The sequence below is a fragment of the Pongo pygmaeus genome, chromosome 3, assembly GCF_028885625.2.
Source record: "Pongo pygmaeus isolate AG05252 chromosome 3, NHGRI_mPonPyg2-v2.0_pri, whole genome shotgun sequence".
Taxonomy (NCBI): Eukaryota; Metazoa; Chordata; class Mammalia; order Primates; family Hominidae; genus Pongo; species Pongo pygmaeus.
Window position 1 is genome coordinate 186,292,557 of NC_072376.2, and position 26,993 is coordinate 186,319,549.

Sequence of the window (26,993 nt, forward strand, 5' to 3'; positions counted from 1 at the left end):
ACTTTATGAAATCACAGCACAAAAACCTAAGAAAAAAATTTAACTGTGGTAAAATGATTTATATTCCTTTGGATACATACCCAGTAATAGGACAAATGCACGATATGTTCATTGCAGCACTATTCACAATAGCAAAGACATGGAATCTATCTAAATGTCCATCAGTGACAGACTGGATAAAGAAAATATGACACACACACACCCACACACACACACACACACTCACCATGGAATATTATGCAACCATAAAAAAGAATGAGATCATGTCCTTTGCAGGGACATGAATGAAGCTGGAGGCCATTATCCTTAGCAAACTAACGCAGGAACAGAAAATCAAATATTACACGTTCTCACTTATAAGTGGGAGCTAAATGATGAGAACACATGGACGCATAGAGGGGAACAGCACACACTGGGGGCTATGGGAGGGTGGAGGGTGGGAGGAAGGAGAGGATCAGGAAAAATAACTATTAACTACTAGGCTTAGTATCTGGGTGACAAAATAATACGTACAACAAACCCCCATGACACAAGTTTACCTATATGACAAACCTGCACATGGACCCCTGAACCTAAAATAAAGTTAAAATTTTTTTTAACTTAAAAAAAGAATTAATAGTTTCCGAGGGCTCACATTCTCATGTGATCAGAAAAACACAAATTGTTCCATATTCTCTGTTTACAAAGAGTAAGTCCAAGCTAGCAAAGCTTTCTAATCTTCAAAGATGATATGAGAGGGCAGGAATAAACTTGCACTCAGGCAGAACCAAGTAGAGTGATGTATCCCTGGCTGTTGATCACAAGACGAGCTACTTTCCAGTGAACTGTATGAGTCAGGATGAAGTCACTACTCTTCTGCCATTTTCTAACTTTTCCTTTCAGAAATGGATTTTTTTAAGTCCAGGTTTAAAATCTAGAGCCTCTTGCAAAGGTTAGGAGGTGTTTGCTCCTATTGCTACTCCATGATGCCTTTTCTTGTGCCACCGCAGCCTCCCCTAGAGTCAAGCCACTCATGGGTAACCAGGTCTTCTTCTTCAGTCTTGTACTTTGACGACTTCATTGTCATGTCTCCATCCCTTGGCAGCCCCAAGTGTTAAAGTGATTTTCTTTCTAACTCTACTTCAGTGTCTCTATCTGTACCAGACTCCAATCCTATTTTTGACTAGGATCACTTCTTTTCTAAACCCAAGGACTCACAGCCTTCTTTAATTTCCATGTGTTTCATTGAGCTCAGTAAAGCAGTTGCCACAGATTTAACACCTAAAATGACATTTTTTCCAGTGAATTAGTTATAACCATTACCATTTCCTTGGTAAACAGAGCCCAGGTCTAGGAATTAGACATGGGTGCGAATCCTGCCTGCTGTCTGCTGGTTGGATAGCACTGGACAAACCACCTACTTTCGCAGAGCCTCAGTTGCAAATGTGAATGAAAACACAGCATGGCGAGAGTGCAGACGAGGAAGTGAAATGATGCCCGTGAAAGCATCCAGTTCAGTAAGAACCTTAATTTATTTTCCTTCTAGCAGAAAAGAGTTGCTTACCCTAACCTGAAAAGGTAGTAGAGTAGCTTCTTTATATGAATTTCTCTCTGTGTCTATTTGTGAAAATCAGCTTGTTTTTTGGCCAGAGATCCTCAACTTAAAAGTTTCTATTTTGTGATAATAGACTGGGAAGGGTGAGTGGGGGCAGGGGGAAGGGTGAAGAGATGTGGATTAAAGAGTACAAACATGCAGTAAGATAGAGGGAGTAAATTCAATGTTTGATGGCAGAGTAGCGTGACTATACTTCACAAAAATGTATTGTGTTTGGGAGATGGACACCATAAATACCCTGACTTGGTCACTATGCTTTATATGCATGTAATGGAATTTCCCATGTTCTCCATAAATTCACACAAGTAAGAAAGTTTTTGTTTTGATGCCAGACATATTTCACAAATAATAAAATGCTTAGCTTCAAGTGGCAAGTTCCTAAAGACATGGCTTTAGGAAAAGGTGATTTGGAGCAGAACACATATAAACCTGAGGGCCCTCTGATAATATTTCTGCTGTGGGCTCTTCTTTCTCTTGCATAATGTAAGCCAGCCTCTGAAATGAGTAGTCCCAACAAGTCCCAGGGCAAGAGAGAGATGCCAAAGCAATTACATTTATGGTAAATTCAGAAAAAGAAAATGAGCACAAGATAGGAAGAAAATCTCTGCAGGCGTAATTTCAAGGAAAGGCACTAGGTGATCTCTGCCAGCAGTCATTGGATGTGACTAGCATGGAGCAATTAGAGGTGGAATGGATCTGTTTTAGCAAAAATGGTGCGATGGCTATGAGGCAAAGCCTTAAATAGTGAAAAATCCTATAAGAATCACAAAAGCATTTCTAGTATGTTGCATTTATATGCTGCTTTTAATTTCTACAAGCACTTCACAATTTTTTTATCTGAGTCTCAAATGAATTATGTCAGGGCTTATATGTAATTCTATCCTCAAATCTCCCTATCCCCAAAATGTTTATTTTAATTCTGCTTTTCTCCTGTATATATCATTCCCATCTCTATCAAGCTTCTCAAAAGAGAAACTTCCATTTGTTGACTCTGTTCACCTTCCATTTTTTTCTCAGTCCTCTTGGCAATCTGTCTTCTACTTTCATTCATCAAACCACAGAAACTGTCCTTTGAAAGGTCTCTGGAGACTTCCTTATTGCCAAATCCAACAGCCTCTCCCTAGGCCTCCCCTACTGGATCCCTCTATGAAATTTGACACTGCAGCTCACCCCTCCCACCTTGAAACTCTTCTCCCAGGCTTCTTTATGATTTCTTCTTATTTTCTCCTTCTTATTTCTAGCTACACTTTCTTTGCTCACTTTCAAAAAAAGTCATTCCCTGGAGTTCCCTCCTCAGTCTTCTCATATTCCTTTCTATTCTTTGCTTGAGTGAGATCATGTACTTCTATTATTTCAATTCTTACTCATATGTGGTTGCATCAGTCCAAGTCCAGCCAGAAGACAGAAATCACACCAGTAATTTGAATAGGGACATTTTAATATTTAAAAAAAAAAAAGTTAGCTGGTAAAAGGGGTAAAAAAGGGCTCTAGGGAGTACTGAAGCAGCAACTCCAAAAAACAGTAACCATCATTAGGGCTGAGGAATGTGACCAAGGCAGGAACTTGGAAACTTAGAAGAACTCTCCAACTTTTCCCATGCCAAGGTTGAGATTCAGGCCTCATTTGATGTGGTGTGGCTGTCATATATATGCAGCTTGGTAGTGACGAAGAAACTTGCAGGACATAGCAGCTGCTGCTTATCTCTGAGGGCCACTCCTGTGAGGGCTGCTCTCTTCACCCCACCCCACATGCCCATTTACTGGCTATCACATGGAAAAACTGTGCATGTGCACATGTGCACACTCACACACACACACACGAAAGACCCTTCCTCCTGCTCAGCCCTTCCAGTGTCCTTCCAGCACCCTCTATTAGCAAAATTGAATCCACTGACAAAGGAGAAATATCTACAGGGTCCATCTTGAGAATCACAAAGTAAGGGAAAAAAGGATTTGAAGTTGAAAGGCAAAATATTGGTAGAATATTAGCAAAATATTAGTAGAACAGTAGATAAGAGCATATACCCAAATAGGCATTTCTTACCCTGACCCATCTTCCAAATTTCAGACTTCTAGGTGTCTATATATAGATGTCACACAGACACCTCAAACTCAGCATGCCTTCTTTATTACACACATGGAAACAGCTGTCAAGATCTGTAATTTTTATTTAAAATGTCTAAACACATATCTTCTTTTGAATACATATAATATATACATATAATTCGGATATATTATCTGGATACATTGTATCACCAGTTCAGATTCTCATTGCCAATTAGAACTAGTACCCATTATGACAATTACATAACTCTCCACCTGTCTTTCTCATAATCACCAGAATTTACTGTCTAAAACAAGTTTTTGTTCTCAAAAACATTTAATGATCTTTTTGCCAACAGAACAAGGTCTAAATCCCTTATCTTGATATTTAAGACTCTTCACAAAATGGCACCAATACACTGCCCCAGTCTCATTTCTTACTACATCTTGATACTACTGCTACTACTACTATGAAACATTAACATCTATTGAGCACATAATATGGTCCATACACTAAAACAAATATATGTATAATCTCATTTAATACTCACAGCAAATTTATGAAGCGTTATCCTTAATTTTAAGGAAAAAAACTGAGGCAAAAATAAGTTAAGTTAACTTGCTTAATGTCACGCAGCTCTACTAAATGGTGAAATCAAATTCTGGGCAGTCTAACTTCAGAATATGCGCATTTAACCACTACATTATATGTCTCCCTAAAAATAAATGAGAGTAGAAATACATTTAACAAATCGGTCTAAAGACTCATAAAAAAACACAAAACATTACTGAAAGAAATTGCTTATCTAAATAAATGGAAAAACATCCCATGTTCATGGATTTAAAAACGTGTTATTGTTAAATGGTGATACTACGCAAAGTGATCTACAGATTAAATGCAATCTATCAAAATCTAAATGGAATATTTTGTGAAAATAGAAAAACCCATCCTAAAATTTATATGGAATCTCAAAGGACCCTGAATAATGAAAATAATCTTGAACAAGAAAAACAAAGTTGGAGAACCCACATTTCCTAGTTTCAAAACTTGATACAAAGCTACAGTAATCCAAAAAATGTGTGGTACAGGCATAAAGATAGACATATAGACCAATGGAATCGAATAGATTGCCAAGAAATAAGCCCTCACAAGCAAAGTTAATTGATTTTTGACAAGGGTGCCAATATCACTCAATAAGGAATGGACAGTCTGTTCAACAAATGGTGCTGGGAAAACTGGATATCCACTACTAATGGATTGAATTATGTCTCCCCAAAATTTGTATGTTGAAATCCTAATCCTTGGTACCTCAAAATGTAACCTTATTTGGAAATCAGGTTATTGCAGATGTAATTAATTAAGATGAGATTATTCTGAGTATGGTGGGCCCCTAATCCAGTATGATTGGTGTCTTCATAAAAAGGGGAAATTTGGACACCAGCACACACACAAACAGAACATCAAGTGAACATAAAAGCAGAAACCAGCATGATATGTTAACAAGCCAAGGAACATCAAAGATTGCCACAAACCACCAGAAGCTAGGAGAGAAGCATATTATGTACTCTCTTTCACAGCCCTCAGAAGGAACCAACCTGCGAACACCTTAATCTTGGTCTTTTAGCCTCCAGAACTGTCAGGCAATAAATTGCTGTAGTTTAATCCACTCGGTTTGTGGTGCTTTCCTATGGAAGCCATTTCAAACTAATATATCTGCATGCAAAAAAATGAGGTTGTAAACTTTACTTTACACCATACACAAAATTTAATTCTAAATGGATCAAAGACCTAAACATAAGAGCTAAAACTATAAAACTCAGAATAAAACATAGGGGAAAATCTCCATGGCACTGGAATGGCAATGATCTCTTAAATATGACACCAAAGCACAGGCAACAAAAGAAAACAAATAGATAAACTGGACTTCATGAAAATTAAAACTTTTGTGCATCAAAGGCACAATTGACAGAATGAAAAGGCAACCCACTGAATAGGATAAAATATTTACAAGTCATATACCTGATAAGGGATTAAGATGTAGAATATATATTTTTAAAACTCCTTAAACAAAAATAAAACCACAAATGACTCAATTCAGAAATAGGCAAAGAACCTGAATAGGCATTTCTCCAAACTATACAAATGCTTAATAAGCAAATGAAAAGGTTTTCAACATCATTAGTCATTAGGGAAAAGCAAATCAAAACCACAATGAAATACCACTTTACATCTACTAGGATGGCTATTACACAAACCAAAAAAACTACAAGTGTTGGAAAAAATATGAAGAAACTGGAACCATTGTACATTGCTTGTGGGAATGTAAAACGGTTCAGCTACTGTGGAAAACAGTTTGATGGTTCCTCAAAAAGTTAAACATAGAATTACCTTATGACCCAGCAATTTCATTCCTAGGTGTATAGGCAAAATAATTGAAAACAAGGATGGGAAAGATATTTACATGCCAGTGTTCACAGAAGCATTATTCACGGTAGCCAAAAAGCAGAAACAGGCCAGGAGCGGTGGCTCATGCCTGTAATCCCAGCACTTTGGGAGGCAGAGTTGGGCAGATCACGGGCAGATCAAGAGGTCAGGAGATCGAGACCATCCTGGCCAACATGGTGAAACCCTGTCTCTCCTAAATTACCAAAAGTTAGCCAGGTGTGGTGGTGCACACTTGTAGTCCCAGCTACTCAGGAGGCTGAGGCAGGGGAATTGCTTGAACCCAGGAGGCGGAGAGTACAGTGAGCCAAGATTGTGCCACTGCACTCCAGTTTGGCAACAGAGTGAGACTCCATCTCTAGAAAAAAAAAAAAAAAAGTAGAAACAGTGCAAGTATCCATCAACAGATGAATGGATACAAATTTGGCATATTTATATATGTGTTCATTCATATAAATATATATGAGGTCAGGCATGGTGGCTCACACCTGTAATCCCAGCACTTTGGGAGGCCAAGGTGGGTGGATCATGAGGTCAGGAGATCGAGACCATCCTGGCTAATAAGGTGAAACTCCGTCTCTACTAAAAATACAAAAAAATTAGCCGGGCATGGTGGTGCACACCTGTGGTCCCAGCTACTTGGGAGGCTGAGGCAGGAGACTCACTTGAACCCAGGAGGTGGAGGTTGCAGTGAGCCGAGATTGGGCCACTGCACTCCAGCCTGGGGGACAGAGCGAGACTCCGTCTCAAAAAAAAAAAAAATGAATATTGGCCTTAAAAGGAAATGAAGTTCCGATACATGCTACAATGTTAAGTTAAATAAGCCAGACACAAAATGGCAAACATGGTATGGTTCCATTTATATGAGGTTTACAAAATATTATTTATAGTCAGTAGAATAGACAGTACCAGGGGTTGGGGGAGGAGGGGAAGTAGGGAGTTATTGCTTAATGATTAATAGTTGCTGTTTTGAATTATGAAATATTTTAGAAATAGATCTTGGTGATGGTTACACAACATTTTGAATGCACTTAATGCTATTCAATTGAACATTTAAAATGGTTAAAATAATAAACTTTACATTATGTATATTTTATCACAATTTTTTAAAACAGCTCATGAGAAGATGTCAAAGGGCTGGGAGACTGGGATGGAGAGGAAAGGAGTGGGACATTCAGTACCTAGGACTAGAATCAGCAGAAATTGTTCATTCATTGAGGGGTAGGGAGGTGGGTGTGTTTGGTGTGGTGCTCAAATTGCCAAATTGAGATCTTGGGGGATTGTGTAAGACACTGTGAAGTTTAACCGGTGATACACACTGAAGAACAGGCCTGCAATGCTGGACCAAGGCTTGTTCATCTGCAGTCTCCTTCGACTTAAGTGCTGTGAGCAATCACATGATATAATAGAAATGTGATTTGGCCATGGCAGCACCCCATTTACCATCACAGACAATTCAGCCAAAAAAATTAACAAACAAATAAATAGTAGCTAACATTTACTGACCACTTGCAATGTACAAACACTGTGCCAGGCCCTTCGCATGCATCTGTTTAATCCTCACAACTGCCCTCTGAGGCATGATCATCTTCATTTTACAAACCTTATGTTGAGCCATGCTATATCATTTGCCATTCCCTAAAAAATGCCGTACACTGTCAAACTTCAATATCCGTATTCATTTCTGATTCCTAAGGCAATAGTGTCCTTCTGTCATTTTACTGTGTACATTCAATTCTACTCATCCTCCAGGGCCCCTTCTAATGTCATCCATCCTACCAAGTGCTCCAAGCCCATCTCACCCAGAACGGTCATTTCCTCTTCAGGTCTCACTTAGCATTTAGTCTCTTAAGAAGATGTCTTCAGAGTAATGTCTCCCTGATATGTGTGGGCTCCTTGAGAACAGAAGCCAGTTTTTCTTAGTCTTTGAATTTCTAACTACAAAGTGCCTTTCATTCAAAATCACTCTCAGAATGTTGACTTCCTGTAAGTGGATGAACTGAGCTTTAAAAAGGACAGGAGGCTGAAGTGGGAAGATCGCTTGAGCCCAGGAGTTAAAGACTGTGGCAAGCTGTGAGCTGTGAACACACCACTGCAGTCTAGCCTGGGCAAAAGAGCAAGACCCTATCTCTTGAAAAAAAAAATGAGGTTATAGGGAACCTCATTTGTACCTCATGAGCAGAACCCAGACCTGCTCAGTCTCCATCCAGTTCTCTTTCTGTGTTACCCTAGTGTCTTCTGTCTTTCCAGCTCTGCAAATAAATTTGCATTCTAAGATCAACTATAGTCCAGAGGTTGGGCAGAGTGGCTCACGCCTATAATCCCAGCACTTTGAGAGGCCAAGGCAGCGGATCATCTGAGGTCAGGAGTTCAAGACCAGCCTGCCCAGCATGATGAAACCCCATCTCTACTAAAAATACAAAATTAGCTGGGAGTGGTGGTGCATGACTGTAATCCCAGCTATTTGGGAGGCTGAGGCAGGAAGATCGCTTGAACCCAGGAGGTGGAGATTGCAGTGAGCCGAGATTGAGCCATTGCACTCCAGCCTGGGCAACAAGAGTGAAATTCCATCTAAATAACTAACTAACTAACTAACTAAATAAATAAATAAATAAATAAATAAAATTAACTATAGTCCATAAAAGGGAGCATCTTAATTTTTTTGCCACGTTAAAAATTCACAGCCAGAAATATTGGAAGTCTCAAGCCTTTCTTCCATTCAGGTCCTCTCTGATGTCCTCACTAGACCATCAGGTGCACAAAGGATAGGACTGGTTCTTTTTTAATTTTTTGCTGTATACCTGGTTTCCAGCAGAGTGCCTACGACATAGCAGGTACCTAGTAAATGTTGAATGAGGAATGAACCCACCACTTCTTACTTAAAAGACCTAAGGCTATCAGGAGGAATTAGCAGACCATGCTGGCTCATTTGTTAAGCTAAGGCTAGTCCCTCTCTAACAGTCAGTTGAATTACCTACCCCACATCCACCAGGCTCCTTGACATTTATGCCACATTCCCCTTCTCTTGTACCTCTCTGATAAAAACCTCCTGTGTTGGGAGCTGGGGGGCCAGTATTAAAGCTAAGCCTGACTTCTCTTGCAGACCTAAAGAACTCCTTTACTCTCTGCCAGACCTTTTCCTGATCCTTGCCCAAAAGGAGATTATCTCTGTAATTCCTGTCACACATTATGATTCCCCTTTTCCTCATTTTTCTCCTTCCCACCCATTCCCAGCCAAGCACTGCCTCATTTTCTAATCCTGTTCAGTGTCTCTGAGGATTCCTTGACACAATTTCAATGCTGTCAAGCTCTGAAGCTGGGCATCAAAGGAATAAGGCCTGAAAATGATTGATTCTGCCATAGACGTATTTAATATCCCGTGTCCTAGGTTTGGGCCATGTGTATGTGTGTGAACTGCTTCACCTTCAGCCAGAGGTACAGAGCCCATGTTGAAAAAATATGAATCATCATAAGTGTTCTTGTCTACATTTTTTAAAAAATATATTATTAGCGTGAATAAACAAGTATTAGAATCAGTTCTGTTAGAATTTTATCCACTTGTTTATTTTAATGGAGTTGAGTTTGTGAGCAAAATGAGAGAATCTGAATATGTGCTGGAGAGAGGCAGGTGGACAGGTAAGAAGAGAAGCAAGTGGGAATGGCTGGACACTAATCTTGAGGAAGAGCTGGATATTAATCTCGTATCCAGCTGCCTACCTTATCCTATAGTGAACTCACAGCATTTCCTCTCTGGCACAACTTTTTGCTGGAATTTACACAGATGTAGACAATTATGCCTTTGAAACCTGAAATTTGGCTTCCAAAGCAGTTTATCCCATTGTCTACACAGATGCCGCTTGAGTGAGAATTTAGAAAATTCAAGAGTTTAGAAAATGGTATCCTCCATCCCTGCCAGAGGCCTTTTGAGCTCATAACATTTAAAAACAAAACGAGGCACTCCAATAGGCTTTTGTGCATGTCCACAGGCAGATTTGGCAGACTTGTCACTCAGTGTCCCTGGCTTGAGTATGTTTTTTTCTCCCCCACATCCTCCTTTTCCAGGAGCAGAGCTGCTCCACATGTGAGTTCAAATGCCAGCCGACATAGGAGAGTAAGCTTCTCCCCTGGGATCCACTGGCCATGAACCTGCAAGCAGCTGCTTTTTCTTCCCAAATGTGTTCAGAGCTCCTGGACTCAAGTAGAGAGAAAAATAGTGCCTTGAAGTTGTCTTCAGTATAAACTGATACTGGTTCTCTAAGAAGAGTGTGTCTGTGAGTTAGATGGCCCAAGAATGAAAAGAAAGGCCTGCTCAGAGTTCTGTCAGGTAGCTTTCAGGTTATAGACAGCTTTAGAAAACCAACACGCTGCACTCAGATAAGGAGATCAAATAGGAGATTTACAGAGTGTGCCAGGCTCAAGACAGCAATAGCAAAATCTACCTTTGACCTTCTGGGTGTTTCTATTTCACTAGAGAAACTCCATCACACATCAGGAAACTGATTTTACAAAACGTGTATTTTAAGCTTGGCTTCACAAATTCTAGAGGGAAGTTCCTCCCTGGTACTTATTTCAGGGAAGGTGTAGTAAAGGTAAAAGAAATGAGAGCAAAACAGATGCCTTCTGACAACCAGCCAAGTCCATTCCCTGTCTTTCTAGATCTCCTACACTGAGAGAAGGAATGCAACTAGTTCCCAAGGGGTCAGGGCAGGCATTTTCCCTAATTCAGGGTTCAAATCTGGAGTCGATGGGTTCCAGGAAAACCAATTCGAAAGTGCTTGGACATATCCACTTATAGTTTTGTTTGTTTGTTTGTTTCAAAAATGTCCACCACTTTCCTTGGATTCTCAGAGAAATCTGTAGGCAAAACCAGGTTAAGAACTGTTCCCCTGTACCCTGCATTATTTCACATTACCTTGTCATCAGGGACAGAGATCCTGAAAGCAGAGCCCCAGCAGTAGCAGATGAACCCAACCTGTTGCCTAAGTCCCTATTGAATAAGGAGATTAGTACCCACCACATTGATTCCCTCCTGACTGGCATCCCCAACCTCTACTCCTAGAGTAAATGAAATATGAACTACTCTTTCCACCACCACCATTCTATCCCAGCATTATTTATTCCTTTCATGATACTCAGTATATTTCATAAAAACCTTCTCTCTGCCTCATTGCCCACCCCAGCAGGAACGGGCCCAGGTGGGTATTCTTCTGTTGCAGAGACTCCTTTCCTTATCTACTCATCCAGGCAAAAGAACCTTGGTTAAATGATCAGTTGGGCCCATCCTGGTTTTGTTTCCATTCTTAAAAGGACCTGAAGGTATTATCATAATCCAGGACTATATAAAGGCTTAAAAAGGATTAAGATCATTGACTTTCTGTAAGGGTACACACCTAAATAGCAAACTATCAAGAATATCCATCTCTGCTACAGGCTGTGCTTCTGACACTATCAGGAAGATTGGTGAAACCTTCAAGCAGGAAGATATGACGAAAGGGCCAGGTGTGGTGGCTCACACCTGTAATCCCAACACTTTGGGAGGCCGAGGCAGGTGGATCAAGTGTGGTTGGGAGTTCAAGACCAGCCTAGCCAACATGGTGAAACCCCATCTCTACTAAAAATACAAAAATTAGCTTGGCGTGGTGGCACACGCCTGTAATCCCAGCTATTCAGGGGGCTGAGGTAGGATAATTGCTTGAATCTGGGAGGTGGAGGTTGCAGTGAGCCGCGATTGCGCCACTGCACTCCAGCCTGGGTGACAGAGTGAAACTCGATCTCAAAAAAAAAACAAGATATGACAAAAGGACATGTCTCTGCCCAGACTCTACTTCTGTTGCTGTTTCAGCTTTTGACACTTTTTATCATCAACTCTTCTCCCACCTCTAAGTATTGAGTTCCTTATATCAGTGCTAACATAATTGTAAAGAATTATCCTTTTATCCACTCTGCAAATTTTCAAAGGTCAGGCTTTATGTAGAGAATCTTTATCCATCATAGTATTTCAGCAATAACACTGTCTTTCCTATTTTGCTAATACTCTAGAGTGACATTTAATTTATCATCCACAAGCAATGCTAAACTATGACAATAGGTGTAGACCAAGACCATTGTAGCCAAACTGAAGCCAAAGGTCACCATGTTCTGCACAGAACCATGCAGGGCTAAGTGGTTCACTCTCCTCCATCACATCCTATAACTGCAACATTCGCCTCATATTGGATCTCTCTCCTGCTAACATGATAGTGGTAGAAGGTGCTTTGAAGCAGGAAGATAATAAATTCCAGATTAAGCACTATCTGAAAAGAAAAGTCTCCCATTTTACCGAAGTCATAAACTCTAGGCTACTGCCTATGTTGCATTATCAACACATTCTTTGCCCCAACCAGCTGCAGTTTGGCTGTTTAACCATCTCATGTTCTTTAGCATGTCGAGTAGACCATGTTTTAACCATAATAGGCCTGTTGCCTGATGTGTACAGCAAGTCAATACACCAAGATATGAGGTTGCAGCAGAGAAAGAGTTTAATTATAGGGCCACTAAATGAGGAGACGAGAGGAAACCTCAAATCTGTCTCCCCAAGGAGTTTGGGGCTAGGATTTTTAAGGGATTTGGAGTAGGCTGAAGTTGGGAGATTATTGATTGGTCACAGAGAGCAGCATGAGGTCATGGGACAGGGAGATGAAGAAACAATATTCTCATGTTGGTCCATTTCCTCTGTGAGGGTCTTTAAACTGGCTGCAGTCAGCTGTTGCACTGGAATTCAATATCTGCTTAAGCAATTCTTAAACAAAAACCTTATGATTCTAACATCAGAAATCCTATGTATAGGAACAATGGAGATGCAAATAGTCAGTATCTAGTGCTACAGACTTTCAGTTACAAGGAAGTGGGTCAAAGTACAGACTGATTAATACTGAATTATAACTATATTTCTTTCCAGAATTCTTGTTAAGCCTGTGAAGATGGCTTCAATGTTACATTTAATTCCCTGATTTTTCTCCATAAATTGCATACAAATTCAAGGTCTCATTCAATATGCATGTAACCAAAAAGATAATCTATGTCTTACTTAATCTATACCATGGTTGTTAGGAGCCAATGATAAAATACAACATAGCCCCACACTCAAAATTCTTTCTTCTTTCCACAGATCCGAAATGTGGCAGCAAATCTCTGTGTGGACAGCAAGCATGGAGCCACCGGAACAGAGCTGAGGCTGGACATCTGTGTCAAGGATGGTTCTGAAAGAACATGGTCTCATGAACAGGTGCGTCACCTCCCAGAAGACAGGGTAGTGGGAGCCAGTCGGGGGCTGAGGCAGACACAGAGGGATGCAGCTGGAACAAATCTATGAATGGTGCAGATGGTACTTGTGGGACCTGGAGTGAGGCCGCTGTATCACCAACCAGCCCTGCAGTTCAGTGAATCACTTAATGTCTCTGTTTATGTTTCTTCTCAGAGCAGTTGTGATAATCAGTTCAGATAATGTACACAATTATGCTCTAAATATGAGAAAGGATGGGAGAAATGTGGATTGCGACCCTAGTCTTATTTCTTTTCCCAGAATGGTAGTTTAACAGAGGAAGCCTGTAGAGTGCTTTGGAACACTTCCAACTAAATTTCATGGTTTTAATGACTCTGCTGTTGTGTGTTTGTGATGTAATCTTAACCTTGCTTTTCCCCTGACTATGAACAGATCACTTTACATGGGCCTCCTGTTGTTGTAGTAGTTTTTAATCTTACATATGAAGGATATAAGCAACAACACCCCGACGTGGACTTCAGGAAATACTTTAAGGCTATGTATTGCTTTTATTGATTTTTGTTTTGTTTGCTTTTTTCTATTTTTGTGGTTACATAGTAGGCGTATATATGGGGTACATGAGATGTTTTGATACAGGCATGCAATGCATAACAATCACATCATGTAAAATGGTATCCATCCCCTCAAGCATTTATCCTTTGTGTTACAAACAATCCAATTATATTAGTTTACTTATTTTAAAATGTACAATTAACTTATTATTGACTATAGTCGCCCTGTTGTGCTATCAAATACTAGGTCTTTTTCATTCTTTCTATTTTTTGTACCCATTAAGCATCCCCACCTCCCACCCCCCACCTCATACCCTCCCACTACCCCTGCCAGCCTCTGGTAACCATCCTTCTACTAGCATCTCCATGGGTTCAATTGTTTTGATTTTTAGATCCCACAAATAAGTGAAAATAGGCAATGTTTGTCTTTCCATACCTGGCTTATTTCACTTAACATAATGACCTCCAGTTCCATCCATGTTGTTGCAAATGACAGGATCTCATTCTTCTTTATGGCTGAATAGTACTCCATTATGTATAGGTACCACATTTTCTTTATTCATTCATCTATTGATGGACACTTAGGTTGCTTCCAAATTTTGGCCATTGTGAACAGTGCTGCATCAAACATGGGAGTGCAGGTGTCTCCTCGATATACTGATTTCCTTTCTTTTGGGTATAAACCCAGCAGTGGTATTGCTGGATCATATGATAGCTCAATTTTTAGTGTTTTTTTTTTAGACAGAGTCTCGCTCTGTCACCAGACTGGAGTGCGGTGGCACAATCTCGGCTCACTGCAACCTCCGACTCCTTGGTTCAAACGATCCTCCTTCCTCAGCCTCCCAAGAAGCTGAGATTACAGGCACACACCACCATGCCCAGCTAATTTTTGTACTTTTTTTTTTTTTTAGTAGAGACGATGTTTCACCATGTCGGCCAGGATGGTCTCGATCTCCTGACCTCATGATCTGCCCACCTCGGCCTCCCAAAGTGCTGGGATTACAGGCATTAGCCACTGCGCCCAGCCAATTTTCAGCTTTTTGAGGAACCTCCAAACTGTTCTCCATAGTACCTGTACTAAGTTACATTCCTGCCAACAATGTATAAGGTTTCCCATTTCTCTGTCCTCAACAGCATCTGTTATTGCCTGTCTTTTGGATAAAAGCCATTTCAACTGGGGTGAGATGATAACTCATTGTAGTTTTGATCTGCATTTCTCTGATGATCAATAATCTTGAGCACCTTTTCATATGCCAGTTTGCCATTTGTATGTCTTCTTTTGAGAAATATCTATTAAAATCTTTTGCCCTATTTTTAATCAAATTATTAGGTTTTTTACATAGAGTTGTTTGAGCTCCTTATATATTACAGTTATTAATCCCTTGTCAGATGGGTATTTTGCAAATATTTTCTCCCATTCTGTGGGTTGTCTCTTCACTTTGTTGATTGTTTCCTTTGCTGTGCAGAAGCTTTTTAGTTTGATGTGATCCAATTTGTCTATTTTTGCTTTGGCTGCCTGTGCTTGGCGGGTATTACTCAAGACATTTTGCCCAGACCAATGTCCTGGAGAGTTTCCTCAATGTTTTCTTGTAGTAGTTGTATAGTTTGAGGTCTTAGATTTAAGTCTTTAATCCATTTTAATTTGATTTTTGTGCATGGCAAGAGATGGGGTCGACCTACTCTCCCGAGTAGCTGGGATTACAGGCTTCTGCATGTGTATATCCAGTTTTCCCAGCGCCATTTATTAAAGAGACTGTCTTTTCCCCAGTGTACGTTCTTGGTACCTTTGTCAAAAATGAGTTGACGACTATAGGTGTGTGGATTTGTTTTTGGGTTCTCTATTCTGTTCTATGTAAGACTGAATTGCTTTTAATTGAAAAACATTTCACTGCAGCTCAGTTTAAGTGAGATGTGATTTCTAACCCACTTAGAAATTTGAAAGTCCTTGCAAGCAGCTTCCCTGATACTGTGTCACCTGTGAAAGAGAAAAGATAGTGGGAAAAATTGCTTTGCTCTCTTTTAGCGTTTTTGTTTCTTATATTTTAGAGGTGGGGTCTTGCTCTGTCACCTAGGCTGGAGTGCAGTGATGTGATCAAAGCTCACTGCAGCCTCAAACTCCTGGGCTCAAGCGATCCTCTTGCCTCAGCAGCCTGAGTAGCTCAGACCACAGGTGCATACCACTAAGCTCACCTAACCCTTTTCACTGTTTTAATTTTAAATTAAGAAATATTTCAATAGAAAGCTATAGAAAATATCATAGCAGATATTTATGTACTCATCACACTCATCTCTTATGAAAAGCAAAAAAGTAAGCAAGCAGTTCCCAGTAAGGCGTTACTGCCTCCTATAGCCAGATTCCTCTGGTGTCCATCTTGTACATTAAACTAGAAAAGGTCCACCATGCTCAGCGCAGGATGTTAAAGAATTGTCCAGATGTGCTGAGATTCACCTCCCACGCCCCACGTCACTGCCTCTCCCTGCCTCACCTCCACCACGCGTTACAATGCAGAGCATCATGATGTGAGGAAAACAGCCAAAAACCAAGTCCACAATACAGTCCAGAGTCTTTCAGTCCATCAACAGCGCCTCTCCCTAACCACTGATCTGATCTTTGAACCCTCTCCCCACAGCCTCATGGTATTCTAGGAAGACTGTGGGCCTTGTAGCCAGGCCAGGCTGGATTTTAGTTTAAACCATGTGGCCTTGTGAAACTGTGAAATCTTTCTAGGCCATAGTTCTTCCATCTTGGACAGGGTGGTTAGGAGAATAAATCTTGCGGTGGCATCTTGCACATGCAGCAGGTGCAGAGTAATATCCTCTCCCTCCTGCCTTCCTTCTCTCAAACACTCACAAATCCTTTTATGCTAATACCAAGTTAGAAACCTCTCTCAGGTCCAAGGCAGCTGGGACTTTGGCTTCAGTTATCTGTTCCCAGCACAGTCAGCAAATACTAGTTATTATTCATTCAAATGTGCCCTGCCTGGCTGGGCACGGTGACTTACGCCTATAATCCCAGCACTTTGGGAGGCTGAGGCGGGTGGCTCACTTGAAGTCAGGAGTTCAAGACCAGCCTGGCTAACATGTTGAAACCCCGTCTCTACTAAAAATACAAAAATCAGCCAGGCTTGGTGGCTAATTTATATATATATGTATGTATGTATATATCCAGATGGGTTTATAGAAGGCTCTGTGACTCCAGGATTTATTGATAGGAATCAAATATCAGTGAAAAGTGATTTGCCTCCTCCTTCCTCTGTCTGTTTCTGTAAGCACCATGGGGTTGTTACTGGGGACCTGAGGAATAGTGTTGGACTGTTAACTCCAACAAGCAATTCTGACTTCAGCCTGGGAGCAAGAGAGAAGGCTTTAGAAGCTAACGGTAAGGCTGGAATCTAGAGTGGAAAAGAACTTTTTAAAAAAGAAAAAGGAGCAAGCCATAAGGAAAAGCTTCATTTCTTGGGCTAAATTCCTCTCTACCACCTCTATTCAGCCCAACTAAGAAACACACGTGGCCAGCTGGTGAATATAAAGCAGGCCTTGATGTCTGAACTGGGCTTAGTATTTCTATCCAGTAATGCTCTAGAATGAAATCTTCTCTGGCCTGCAGATTTTATTTGACAGCTGAACATGGATATAAACAAAGGCAACGATATTGCATACACTTTAAAAATTGCTAGTTCACTCCCCGCACCCCCCACGCCCCCGCCAACTCCCCATCTCCCACCCCCAGGCTAAAATGCAAAAATCTATGACCTGTAATTCAAGAAATGGTCACCAGAGGGCAGCACTAGACAAGCAGAAAACTACATAGGCAGAACAGAAAGACCAGTTAATACAGCTCTTTAAAAAGATTTCCTGTCTCTAGAGATCCTAAAAATGAAACTACAGTAGGATTAAATAAGGTTGATAAGTGGTGGAAAATGCATCATATTTGAAATATTGCCATATATTGACTTGGAGGTTAAAACATTACAAGCTGTTTCATTCGCCAGTAATTAACTGTAAGCTTTATTCAGTATATCACTCAGTGACTTATAAGAATTAGGAATCACTCTTCTACATTTAGATTAAAATTCCTGCATGAGGAAGGCATATCGGACCATGAAAATTATGGATTTTCTTTTTAATTCAAAAACATTCAAAGTACACAAAAGGAGACTTATTAGAGTTGAAATAATCCCTTTTTTCCAAAAAAAAAAAGTGGCAAAAATAAAAAAAAGGAAAAAACAAAATTGTTACATGGGAAATAAAAAAGAGTCCATTGAAGGACCTGTATAAGAAAATGCCTTCTGCTGCAGAACACTGGTGGTGACTAATGTGGTTTCTGTGAGGAAGCAAATGTATGATTCATTTTGCCAGGGCAATATGCGTAGCTGTTTGATATCATGGTAGCATTATGCTTCCTTTAGGGATCAAGAAAGAAAAACAAAAATAGATCCTAATAAGACTATAAGGTCTGGAAAGAATACTCCCCAGCTCCCATTGAGTCCAAGGGAGAGGAGTGGGGAGGAGGAGGAACCCCCTTGGCCTAGTTTGGCTGTTCCCACTCTGCAGGCCCAGCAGCAGGCTTTGATGTCATGCTGGGGAGCAAGTGTTGCAGCCCAGCTTTCGTCCTCCCGAGGAAGCAAACACGGACTCCATTTCCAGGGCCTAGGGGAAGATTCACAAAGACAGAAGCAAGCAAATGTGTGCATCCAGGGGAAAGATTCTTTTGCTTTCTTTTTTCCCTCTTTGGGAAAAGAGTCTCATTATCAAGACAGAGCATACCGATGGGTGCAAACTGCAAGGAGGAACATGCTGTATTTCAGGTTTCTGCAAACCTCATAACAATGAAATGAAACATCACAATCCAGACAGAGAAAAATATTTTCTGTTGTCTCAAGTCAGGTAGCAAGAGCAAGAGATAATAAGTGTATTTGCAGTACCAAATCCAGTGACCTTATTCATATAATACAAAGAGACCCAGGCAACATGACACATATCACATTAATATTAAAGCAAAGAAATAAGAGTTAACATTGTGATATGGTTTGGCTGTGTCCCCAAATCTCATCTTGAATTGTAATCCCCATAACCCCCATGTGTCATGGGAGGGACCCGGTGGGAGGTAATTTAATCATGGGGGCAGTTACCCTCATGCTGTTCTCCTGATAGTGACTGAGCTCTCATAAGATTTGATGGTTCTATAAGGCGCTTTTCCCCCTTTTGTTTGGCACTGCTCCTTGCTGCCGCCATGTGACGATGGATGTGTTTGCTTCCCCTTCTGCCATGATTGTAAGTTTCCTGAGGCCTCCCCAGCCAGCTGAAATGTGAATCAATTAAACATCTCTCCTTTATAATTTACTCAGTCTCAGATATGTCTTTATTAGCAGCATGAGAACAGACTAATACAGTAAATTGATACCGGTAGGGTAGGGTGCTGCTATAAGGATACCTGAAAATGTGGCAGCAACTTTGGAACTGGGTAACAGACAGAGGTTGGAACAGTTTGGAGGGCTCAGAAGAAGAAAGGAAAATGTGAGAAAATTTGGAACTTGCTAGAGATTTGGAGGGCTCAGAAGACAGGAAAATGCAGGAAAGTTTGGAACTTCCTAGAGACATGTTGAATTACTTTGACCAAAATGCTGATAATGATAAGGACAATGAAGTCCAGGCTGAGGTGGTCTCAGATGGAGATGATGAACTTGTTGGGAACTGGAGTAAAAGTCACTCTTGTTATGCAAAGAGACTGGTGGCATTTTGCCCCTGCCCTAGAGATCTGTGGAACTTTGAACTTGAGAGTGATGATTTAGGGTATGTGGCAGAAGAAATCTCTAAGTGGCAAAGCATTCAGGAGGAAGCAGAGCACAAAATTTGGAAAATTTGCAGCCTAACGATGAGATAGAAAAAAAAATTTCTGGAGAGAAATTCCAGCCTGCTACAGAAATTTGCATAATTAATGAGGAGCCAAATGTTTATCACCAAGACAATAGGGAAAATGTCTCCAGAGCAAATCAGAGACCTTCACAGCAGCCTCTCCCATCACAGACCCAGAGGTCTAGGAGTCAAAAATGGTTTCTCAGGCCAGGCCCAGGGTCCCCCTGCTCTGTGTGGCCTCAGGACACGGTGCCCTGTGTCCCAGCTGCTTCAGCTCCAGCATGGCTAAAAAGGGGCAAGGTACAGCTCAGGCCATTGATTCAGAGGGTGCAAGCCCCAAGCCTTGGCACCTTCCATGTAGTGTTGGGCCTGCAGGTGCACAGAAGTCAATAATTAAGCTTGGGGAACCTCCACCTAGATTTCAGAGGATGTATGGAAATGCCTAGCTGTCCGGGCAGAGGTGTGCTATAGTGGTGGGATCCTCATGGAGAACCTCTGCTAGGGCAGTGCAGAAGGGAAATGTGGGGTTGGAGCCCCTACAGAGAGTCCCCACTGGGGCACTACTTAGTGGATCTGGGAGAAGAGGGCCACCATCCTCCAGACCCCAGTATGGTAGACCCACTGACAGCTTGTACCATGAGCCTGAAAAAGCCACAGGCACTCAATGCCAGCCTGTGAAAGCAGCTGGGAGGGGGCTGTAACCTGTAAAGCCACAGGGGCAGAGTTGTCCAAGGCCGTGGAAGCCCACTTCTTGCATCAGCATAACCTGGATGTGAGACATGGAGTCAAAGGAGATCATTTTGGAACTTTAAGGTTTAATGACTGCCTCACTGGATTTTGGACTTTCATGGGGCCTTTAGTCCCTATGTTTTGGCCAATTTCTCCCATATGGAATGGCTGTGTTTACCCAAAGCCTGTACCCACATTGTATCTAGGAAGTAACCAACTTGCATTTGATTTTACAGACTCACAGGTGGAAGGTACTTGCTTTGTCTCAGATGAGACTTTGGACTTAGACTTTTGAGTTAATGTTGGAATGAGTTAAGACTTTGGGGGACTATTGGAAGGGCATGATTGTGTTTTGAAATGTGAGGACATGAGATTTGGGAGGGGCCAGGGGCAGAATGATATGGTTCGGCTGTGTCTCCACCCAAATCTCATCTTGAATTGTAGTTCCCATAACCCCCACATGTTGTGGGAGGGACCCAGTGGGAAGTAATTTGATCATGGGGGTGGTTACCCTCATGTTGTTCTCATGACAGTGAGTGAGTTCTCATGAGATCTGATGGCTTTATAAGGGGCTTTTCCCCCTTTTGCTTGGCACTGCTCCTTGCTGTCACCATGTGAAGGAGGATGTGTTTGCTTTATCTTCTACCATGATTGTAAGTTTCCTGAGGCCTCCCCAGCCATGCTGAACTGTGAGTCAATTAAACCTCTTTCTTTTATAAATTACCCAGTCTTGGGTATGTCTTTATTAGCAGCGTGAGAATGGACTAATATACATTGTAAATCTATGTTTTAAAGGATCATTCAAAAGAAGAAAGCGGAGAAATTAACATCAACTTCCTTTAACACTGAGGAATTTAAGGTTGAAAAGAAATCAGGAGTTATTATACAGGAAACCTGAGGAAAGTCTAAATTCTTCTGTCAATAAGAGCAGGCCAAGGGTGAAGACAAACTATAAATGTCACAATGACATTACCCAAAGCAAACAATGAATATAATTCAATGAATATAATTTCATAATGTCTATTTGTTTCTGCTTTGACAAGCAGGAAACATTTGCAGACAGGAAAATGTGCCAGTGAAAAGACTCAATGCCTGATTGGTTTGACATGGCCACTGAGATAAGATAAATGGCAATAAGAAGTATTTCAAAGACCTAAGAGAGAAAAACATTAGCTAATCGCAGGTGTAGAAGAATAAAGTAATTGATACAATCTGAAGATGTATCACCTTGGATGCAGGAAAGTAATCAACAGGTAATAATAATAATACATAAAACACTGTGAAAATGACAGGCTAACCATCAGGCTACAAATCTAAGCATGATCATGGCACTACAATACCCGGAAACAAGAAACAGAAGTCACCTAAGGATGCCCGCAGATATAATTGTGACAATAGGTGAATAAAGTTGCCCAACAGACAGATTTGCCAGTGTTTGCTGTAACACAGGTATTCTTTTGGACTTAACTGATGCATTTAGTAAAAAGTATGAAAAGGCCATCTACCAAAGAAGGGAGGACTCTTGAGATGTGACAGAAGCAAGACACTCATTTTCTGCAGGCCTGATTTTCCCCAGCTGACTCATGAGGGACTGTACTAGGCAGTGATTAGATTCCCTTTCAGCTCTGGCCTTCTGAGTGTATAAAAACCAAAGACAGAGAGATGGAGACAGAGCGGGAAATAAATCAGTCAAGACCACTTGTTCCTGCATTGGTTGGACTGCCTATAGTACAGGGACATGTGCTATTTAAATAAAATAAAGATTTAATCAAAGCCAATGGCAGGTTTATTGGCCAGGAAATTTCTATTAATTTCTATTCCAATAATAGGTAACTGAATCCAGAGTCATCAAAGTAGAAAATTCAAAATGTAAGCATTATCATTTGTTATTGTTGTAATTAAACAGCACAAACTCATTTGAGAGAATAAAAAGACATTCATTTATTTTGATACTTATCTCAACATATAATAACAGACAATTGTGGGTTTTATTTATTCAATAGAAATTTAATTGAGGATCTACTGTGTGTCATAAATTGTTCTGGGTGCTGGAAACACTAAGGTAAAAATGTTCCAAGCCCTGCAACCAAGGATCTCACTGTCTAGGGAGGGATAGAGAAACATAAGTGGACAATCATGATGAAATAGGTAAGGGATGGAAAGCAGTAAGCGGTTCAAAGAGGATGGCTTCCTGGATGACTGGACACTTGAACTGAATCTTACATGACAGGTGAGCATTACCTAGGTTGGCTAGTGAATGTCTGCTTTCCAACCACGGGGATTTACACGAACACGGCACAGAAGGAAATACACAGCCTGGTTTGTGTGAGAACTACAAAGGTTTTAGCATTGCTGGAACATAAACTTGAAAGAAAGGAATGTAGGTGGAAAGAACAGCAAAGGCCAGATTGTGGAGAATTCCTAAGAGGTCAAAGAGTTTGAACTGTATTCCCTAGGGGTTATGTGAAAAGGTTGTGAGATTTTAGATTGAGAGGAAACAAGGTCACACAGGCCTTTCCAACAGACTTCCCTGGAGGCTGCGGAAGGCAGATGTGTGGTAACCAAAAAAGGCAGGTGGGAAAGAAGCCAGTTTGGAGATCATTGCAAGAGCTTTTGAGAGCAATGGTTGTGGGCATAGAAGGGAATGAACAAATTTCAGAAATGTTTATAAAACAAAAGTGGTAAGACTTGGTCACTGATTAGACGAAGATGGTAAGGGAAACAAAGAAGTTAAAGACTCCAAGGTTGATAAGGTGCATGACATGACCACCAATTAAACCAAAATAAAGGAGCAGGAACAGGGCAGAAGAGAAGAAAATCAATTGCATTTAGAATATGCTGGATCTGAGACGTCCATGGGATGTGCAGCTGGGAAATTCTGCAAGGAACTGGACATAAGATGGATGATGAGTGACCGGCATACTGGTGAGAGTTGAAATGAGAGTGTAAAAGACCAACCAGGGGAGGTGCAAGGACAGGGTCCAAGAGAGAACCCTGAGCAACACCTGCAGTGGAGACATGCATGAAAGAGAGGGTGGTGAGACAGTTACAGGATAACAGAGGTGCACAGTGCTTCCAAATCCAAGAGAGCAGTGAGTTCTGAATAGAAGAGAGTGATCAAAATCTGAACAGACACTTCCTTGAGAAGTCATTCTTCTCTGCGGGATTTAAATGAATCTAAAAATGTCTCAGTCCACAATTATACTTTAAAAACTCTAGGAAAAAAGACTACACAATTCCTCTTCGTGAATTTATTTCAAATGCCTATTCTAAAAACCTCTTGTTCTTCTATATGAAATCTTCTCTTTTATCCTGTCTTCCAGGGTAACAGAGTACGCAGTGGCCATGATTCAGAAGGTTGCTGTTCCCATGCTCGTTTAGGTCATTTCTTGAGACCTCTTAACCCAGTTCTTTGCATTTGTCTTCAGATTCCTCACCACCTAACTATTTTTGTTAGCCATCCCTGGAATTTTGCCAGGTTCTCTACATTTCCTTTCCTAGGTAGAACCTAACAGCTGAAATATACTGAGGGCCTGGTCGGTGCATAGTGTATTATCTGCATACAGCTCAGCATTGTGCTTTCTTTTATATCCACAGGGTTTCCCTGACAGCTCTTTTTTATTTTGCAATTCACAGTTTGGCTTCACACAGCCAGCCTGCCGTAAGTCCTATTGTAAGAATTACATAACCTTCCTGGGATTTTAGAATTGGGAGCAATCACAGGGCTCATCTAGTCCATTTTCACACTTACTTAAGGATTTCTCCTACTGTACCTTTCAAATACCCTTATTTGTTGTACAGTACAAATAACTCAAGCAAATGCTCCTCCCCTACAGGTGTGTTGCTTGTTTGCTTGTTAATACATTGTAAAGCCAACTTAGTGCATCATAGGTCACATTTTTAATATAATAGAATGGGATGGATATAATACAATGGGATAATATGATAGAATGGGATAATAGAATGGGATGGATATAATAGAATGGGATAATATGATAGAATGGGATAATATAATAGAATGGGATGGATATAATAGAATGGGATAATATGATAGAATGGAATAATATAATAGAATGGGATGGATAATAGAATTGGAGAGGCTGGACTAGGATAGGAACGTGTTGGATGGAATATCAGTCAATTAAACTCAGTAAGGGTAAATATCCTTTCATGAAACTTCTGTTTCTATTGGAATCAGGAGGTCTCTGTGTGTGTGTGTGTGCGTGAACTGCATTTCTTACTGTGAGTTACAGTCTAAAACTTTCTACATTGCCCTGCAGAATTACTCTTACCAACCCTAGGGAAATTAATTGGCCCATTCTTCACTTCATCAAGCTTAGCTTTCCTTTACATTAGGTTTTTCAAGGTGCTAGAATCAATTCGGCTCATCTCTACTCCTTGTCTCTTTAGCTAATCTGCAAATTTGGGCAAACTGTGTAGGATTTGTTCCAGTAACATTTTAGCTAAATAAAGACCGTAGAGTGTTATTAAGGACTTTCCGGCCAGGCACAGTGGCTCGCGCCTGTAATCCCAGCACTTTGGGAGGCCGAGGTAGGTGGATCACCTGAGGTCAGGAGTTTGAGACTAGCCTGGCCAACATGGTGAAACCCCATCTCTACTAAAAATACAAAAATTAGCAGTCGTGGTGGCCTGCGCCTGTAATCCCAGCTACTCGGGAGGCTGAGGCAGGAGAATCGCTTGAACCTGAGAGGCGGAGGCTGCAGTGAGCCGAGATCGCGCCCCTGCACTCCAGCCTGGGAGACAGGGTGAGACTCCATCTCAAAACAAACAAACTAACACTTTATTTCTCTCTCTGACCCTCCTCCCTCTCCCCTCTATCTTTCCTCCCTCTGTCCTCTTACTCCTTCTTCAATCTCCTTCTTCCATGCCCCTCCCTGCATCTCTTTTTCCACCACCCTCTGTATTTTCTCTGGTACCTGATTGCAAACTCTTCATTTGTGTTTTTTGGCAGCCTGGACCAAAAGTGCAGCTGTTACTGCTATAGCACTTTATGACACGTGCCTTTTCCAACACCTCTGTTAGGCTGAGACTTAGCTCTTTTTGGTAGATCACTAAGCAGGAGTTCTACATTGCTAAAAGACATACCTTCTCCTGCCCTTGCATCTTCTCTCCAAATCAAACTCACTGCAGCTTTTCTGCTACTGTTGCTTTGCTAGCTTTTTACCTTTGGATGGAGAGAAGATATTCGACCTGGTGAGCCACTGCATACCCGGAAATACTGCTTTGATGCGATCTCACACAACAGCCCCGTTACACTCTATGACTGTCACGGCCTGAAGGGGAACCAGCTCTGGGGATACCGGAAGGTAAGAGTCAGTCCACTGTGATCATTCTCAAATTGCTGTGGCTTAAGTTATTCTTACTCAAAGTTTTCTTTGAAAACACACCGTTTTAGGCCTGGCGCAGTCACTCACACCTGTAATCCTAGCACTTTGGGAGGTCAAGGTGGGCAGACCACCTGAGGTTGGAGTTTGAGACCAGCCTGACCAACATAGTGAAACCCTGTCTCTACTAAAAATACAAAAAAATGTCAGGCATAGTGGTGGGTGCCTGTAATCCCAGCTACTCAGGAGGCTGAAGCAGGAGAATCACTTGAGCATGAGAAGGGGAGATTGCAGTGAGCCAAGATTGTGCCACTACACTCCAGCCTGGGTGACAGGGCAAGACTCTATTAAGAAAAGAAAGAGAGAGGGAGAGAGAAAAAGAAGGAAGGAAGGAAGGAAGGAAAAGAGAGAGAGAGAGAAGGCAGGAAGGCAGGAAGGGAGGAAGGGAGGGAGGGAGAGAGGAAGGAAGGAAGGAAGGAAGGAAGGCAGGAAGGGGTTTTGATTTGAAGTTTTACCTAGTCATACATACACACATTTGGCTCACACATCCGGAGATCACCAGCAAAGGTGAAGGGAAAAATCGAGTGTGTAGAAAGGGGCAAGCTTTTGGCTTCACTTGTTATAAGTATGGCCATCACAATCAGTTCTGATTGAAAAATGGCTTTGAGCCAGAACAAGGGATGGGTCTAGGTTTAACTCAGAACACTCCCAAAAGGAGGAACCACATATCCAATAAGCAAAACCACACATGCATAATTTTTAACACCACCATTCACACACAACACACATACACACAGATTGTGGCATCCATTCATTTTTTATGTATCTCAGGCTCACTTGCTTGGGACCTGTCTGGGTTAAGACAATGATGTTTACACAAATATTTATACATCTATGTAGATATAATTGCTGCAATCCTTATACACAAAGTGACCCATTTACATTTTCACCAAAATCCTGCCCAAAGGTAGCAAAGAAGAATTTATTTGGGGAATTTAAAAGTTTCAAAAATTATAAAGTTAACAGTGAATGGTAGGAAAAATTCAAAAACATACATAAAGTCACATTTTATTGAGTTAATAAAATAAAGAGCAATTAAGTTATTGTTTGAAAATATTTTTATTGTTTCCTTTTGACAACTTTTTAGAATACTATACAAAATTGCTTTTCAG

The 26,993-nt window shown here is 41.0% G+C and overlaps 1 protein-coding gene across 1 annotated transcript in view; it reads left to right on the forward strand.

The window, feature by feature from the left end:
• Positions 1-26,993, forward strand: part of LOC129034653 (polypeptide N-acetylgalactosaminyltransferase-like 6) — a 231,123-nt gene that overhangs the window by 186,556 nt on the left and 17,574 nt on the right. Inside the window, exons 6-7 of the mRNA XM_054484099.1 lie at positions 13,227-13,343; positions 25,654-25,803. Of these exons, the coding sequence (XP_054340074.1) occupies positions 13,227-13,343; positions 25,654-25,803 (267 nt within the window). The remainder of the gene's footprint in view (positions 1-13,226; positions 13,344-25,653; positions 25,804-26,993) is intronic.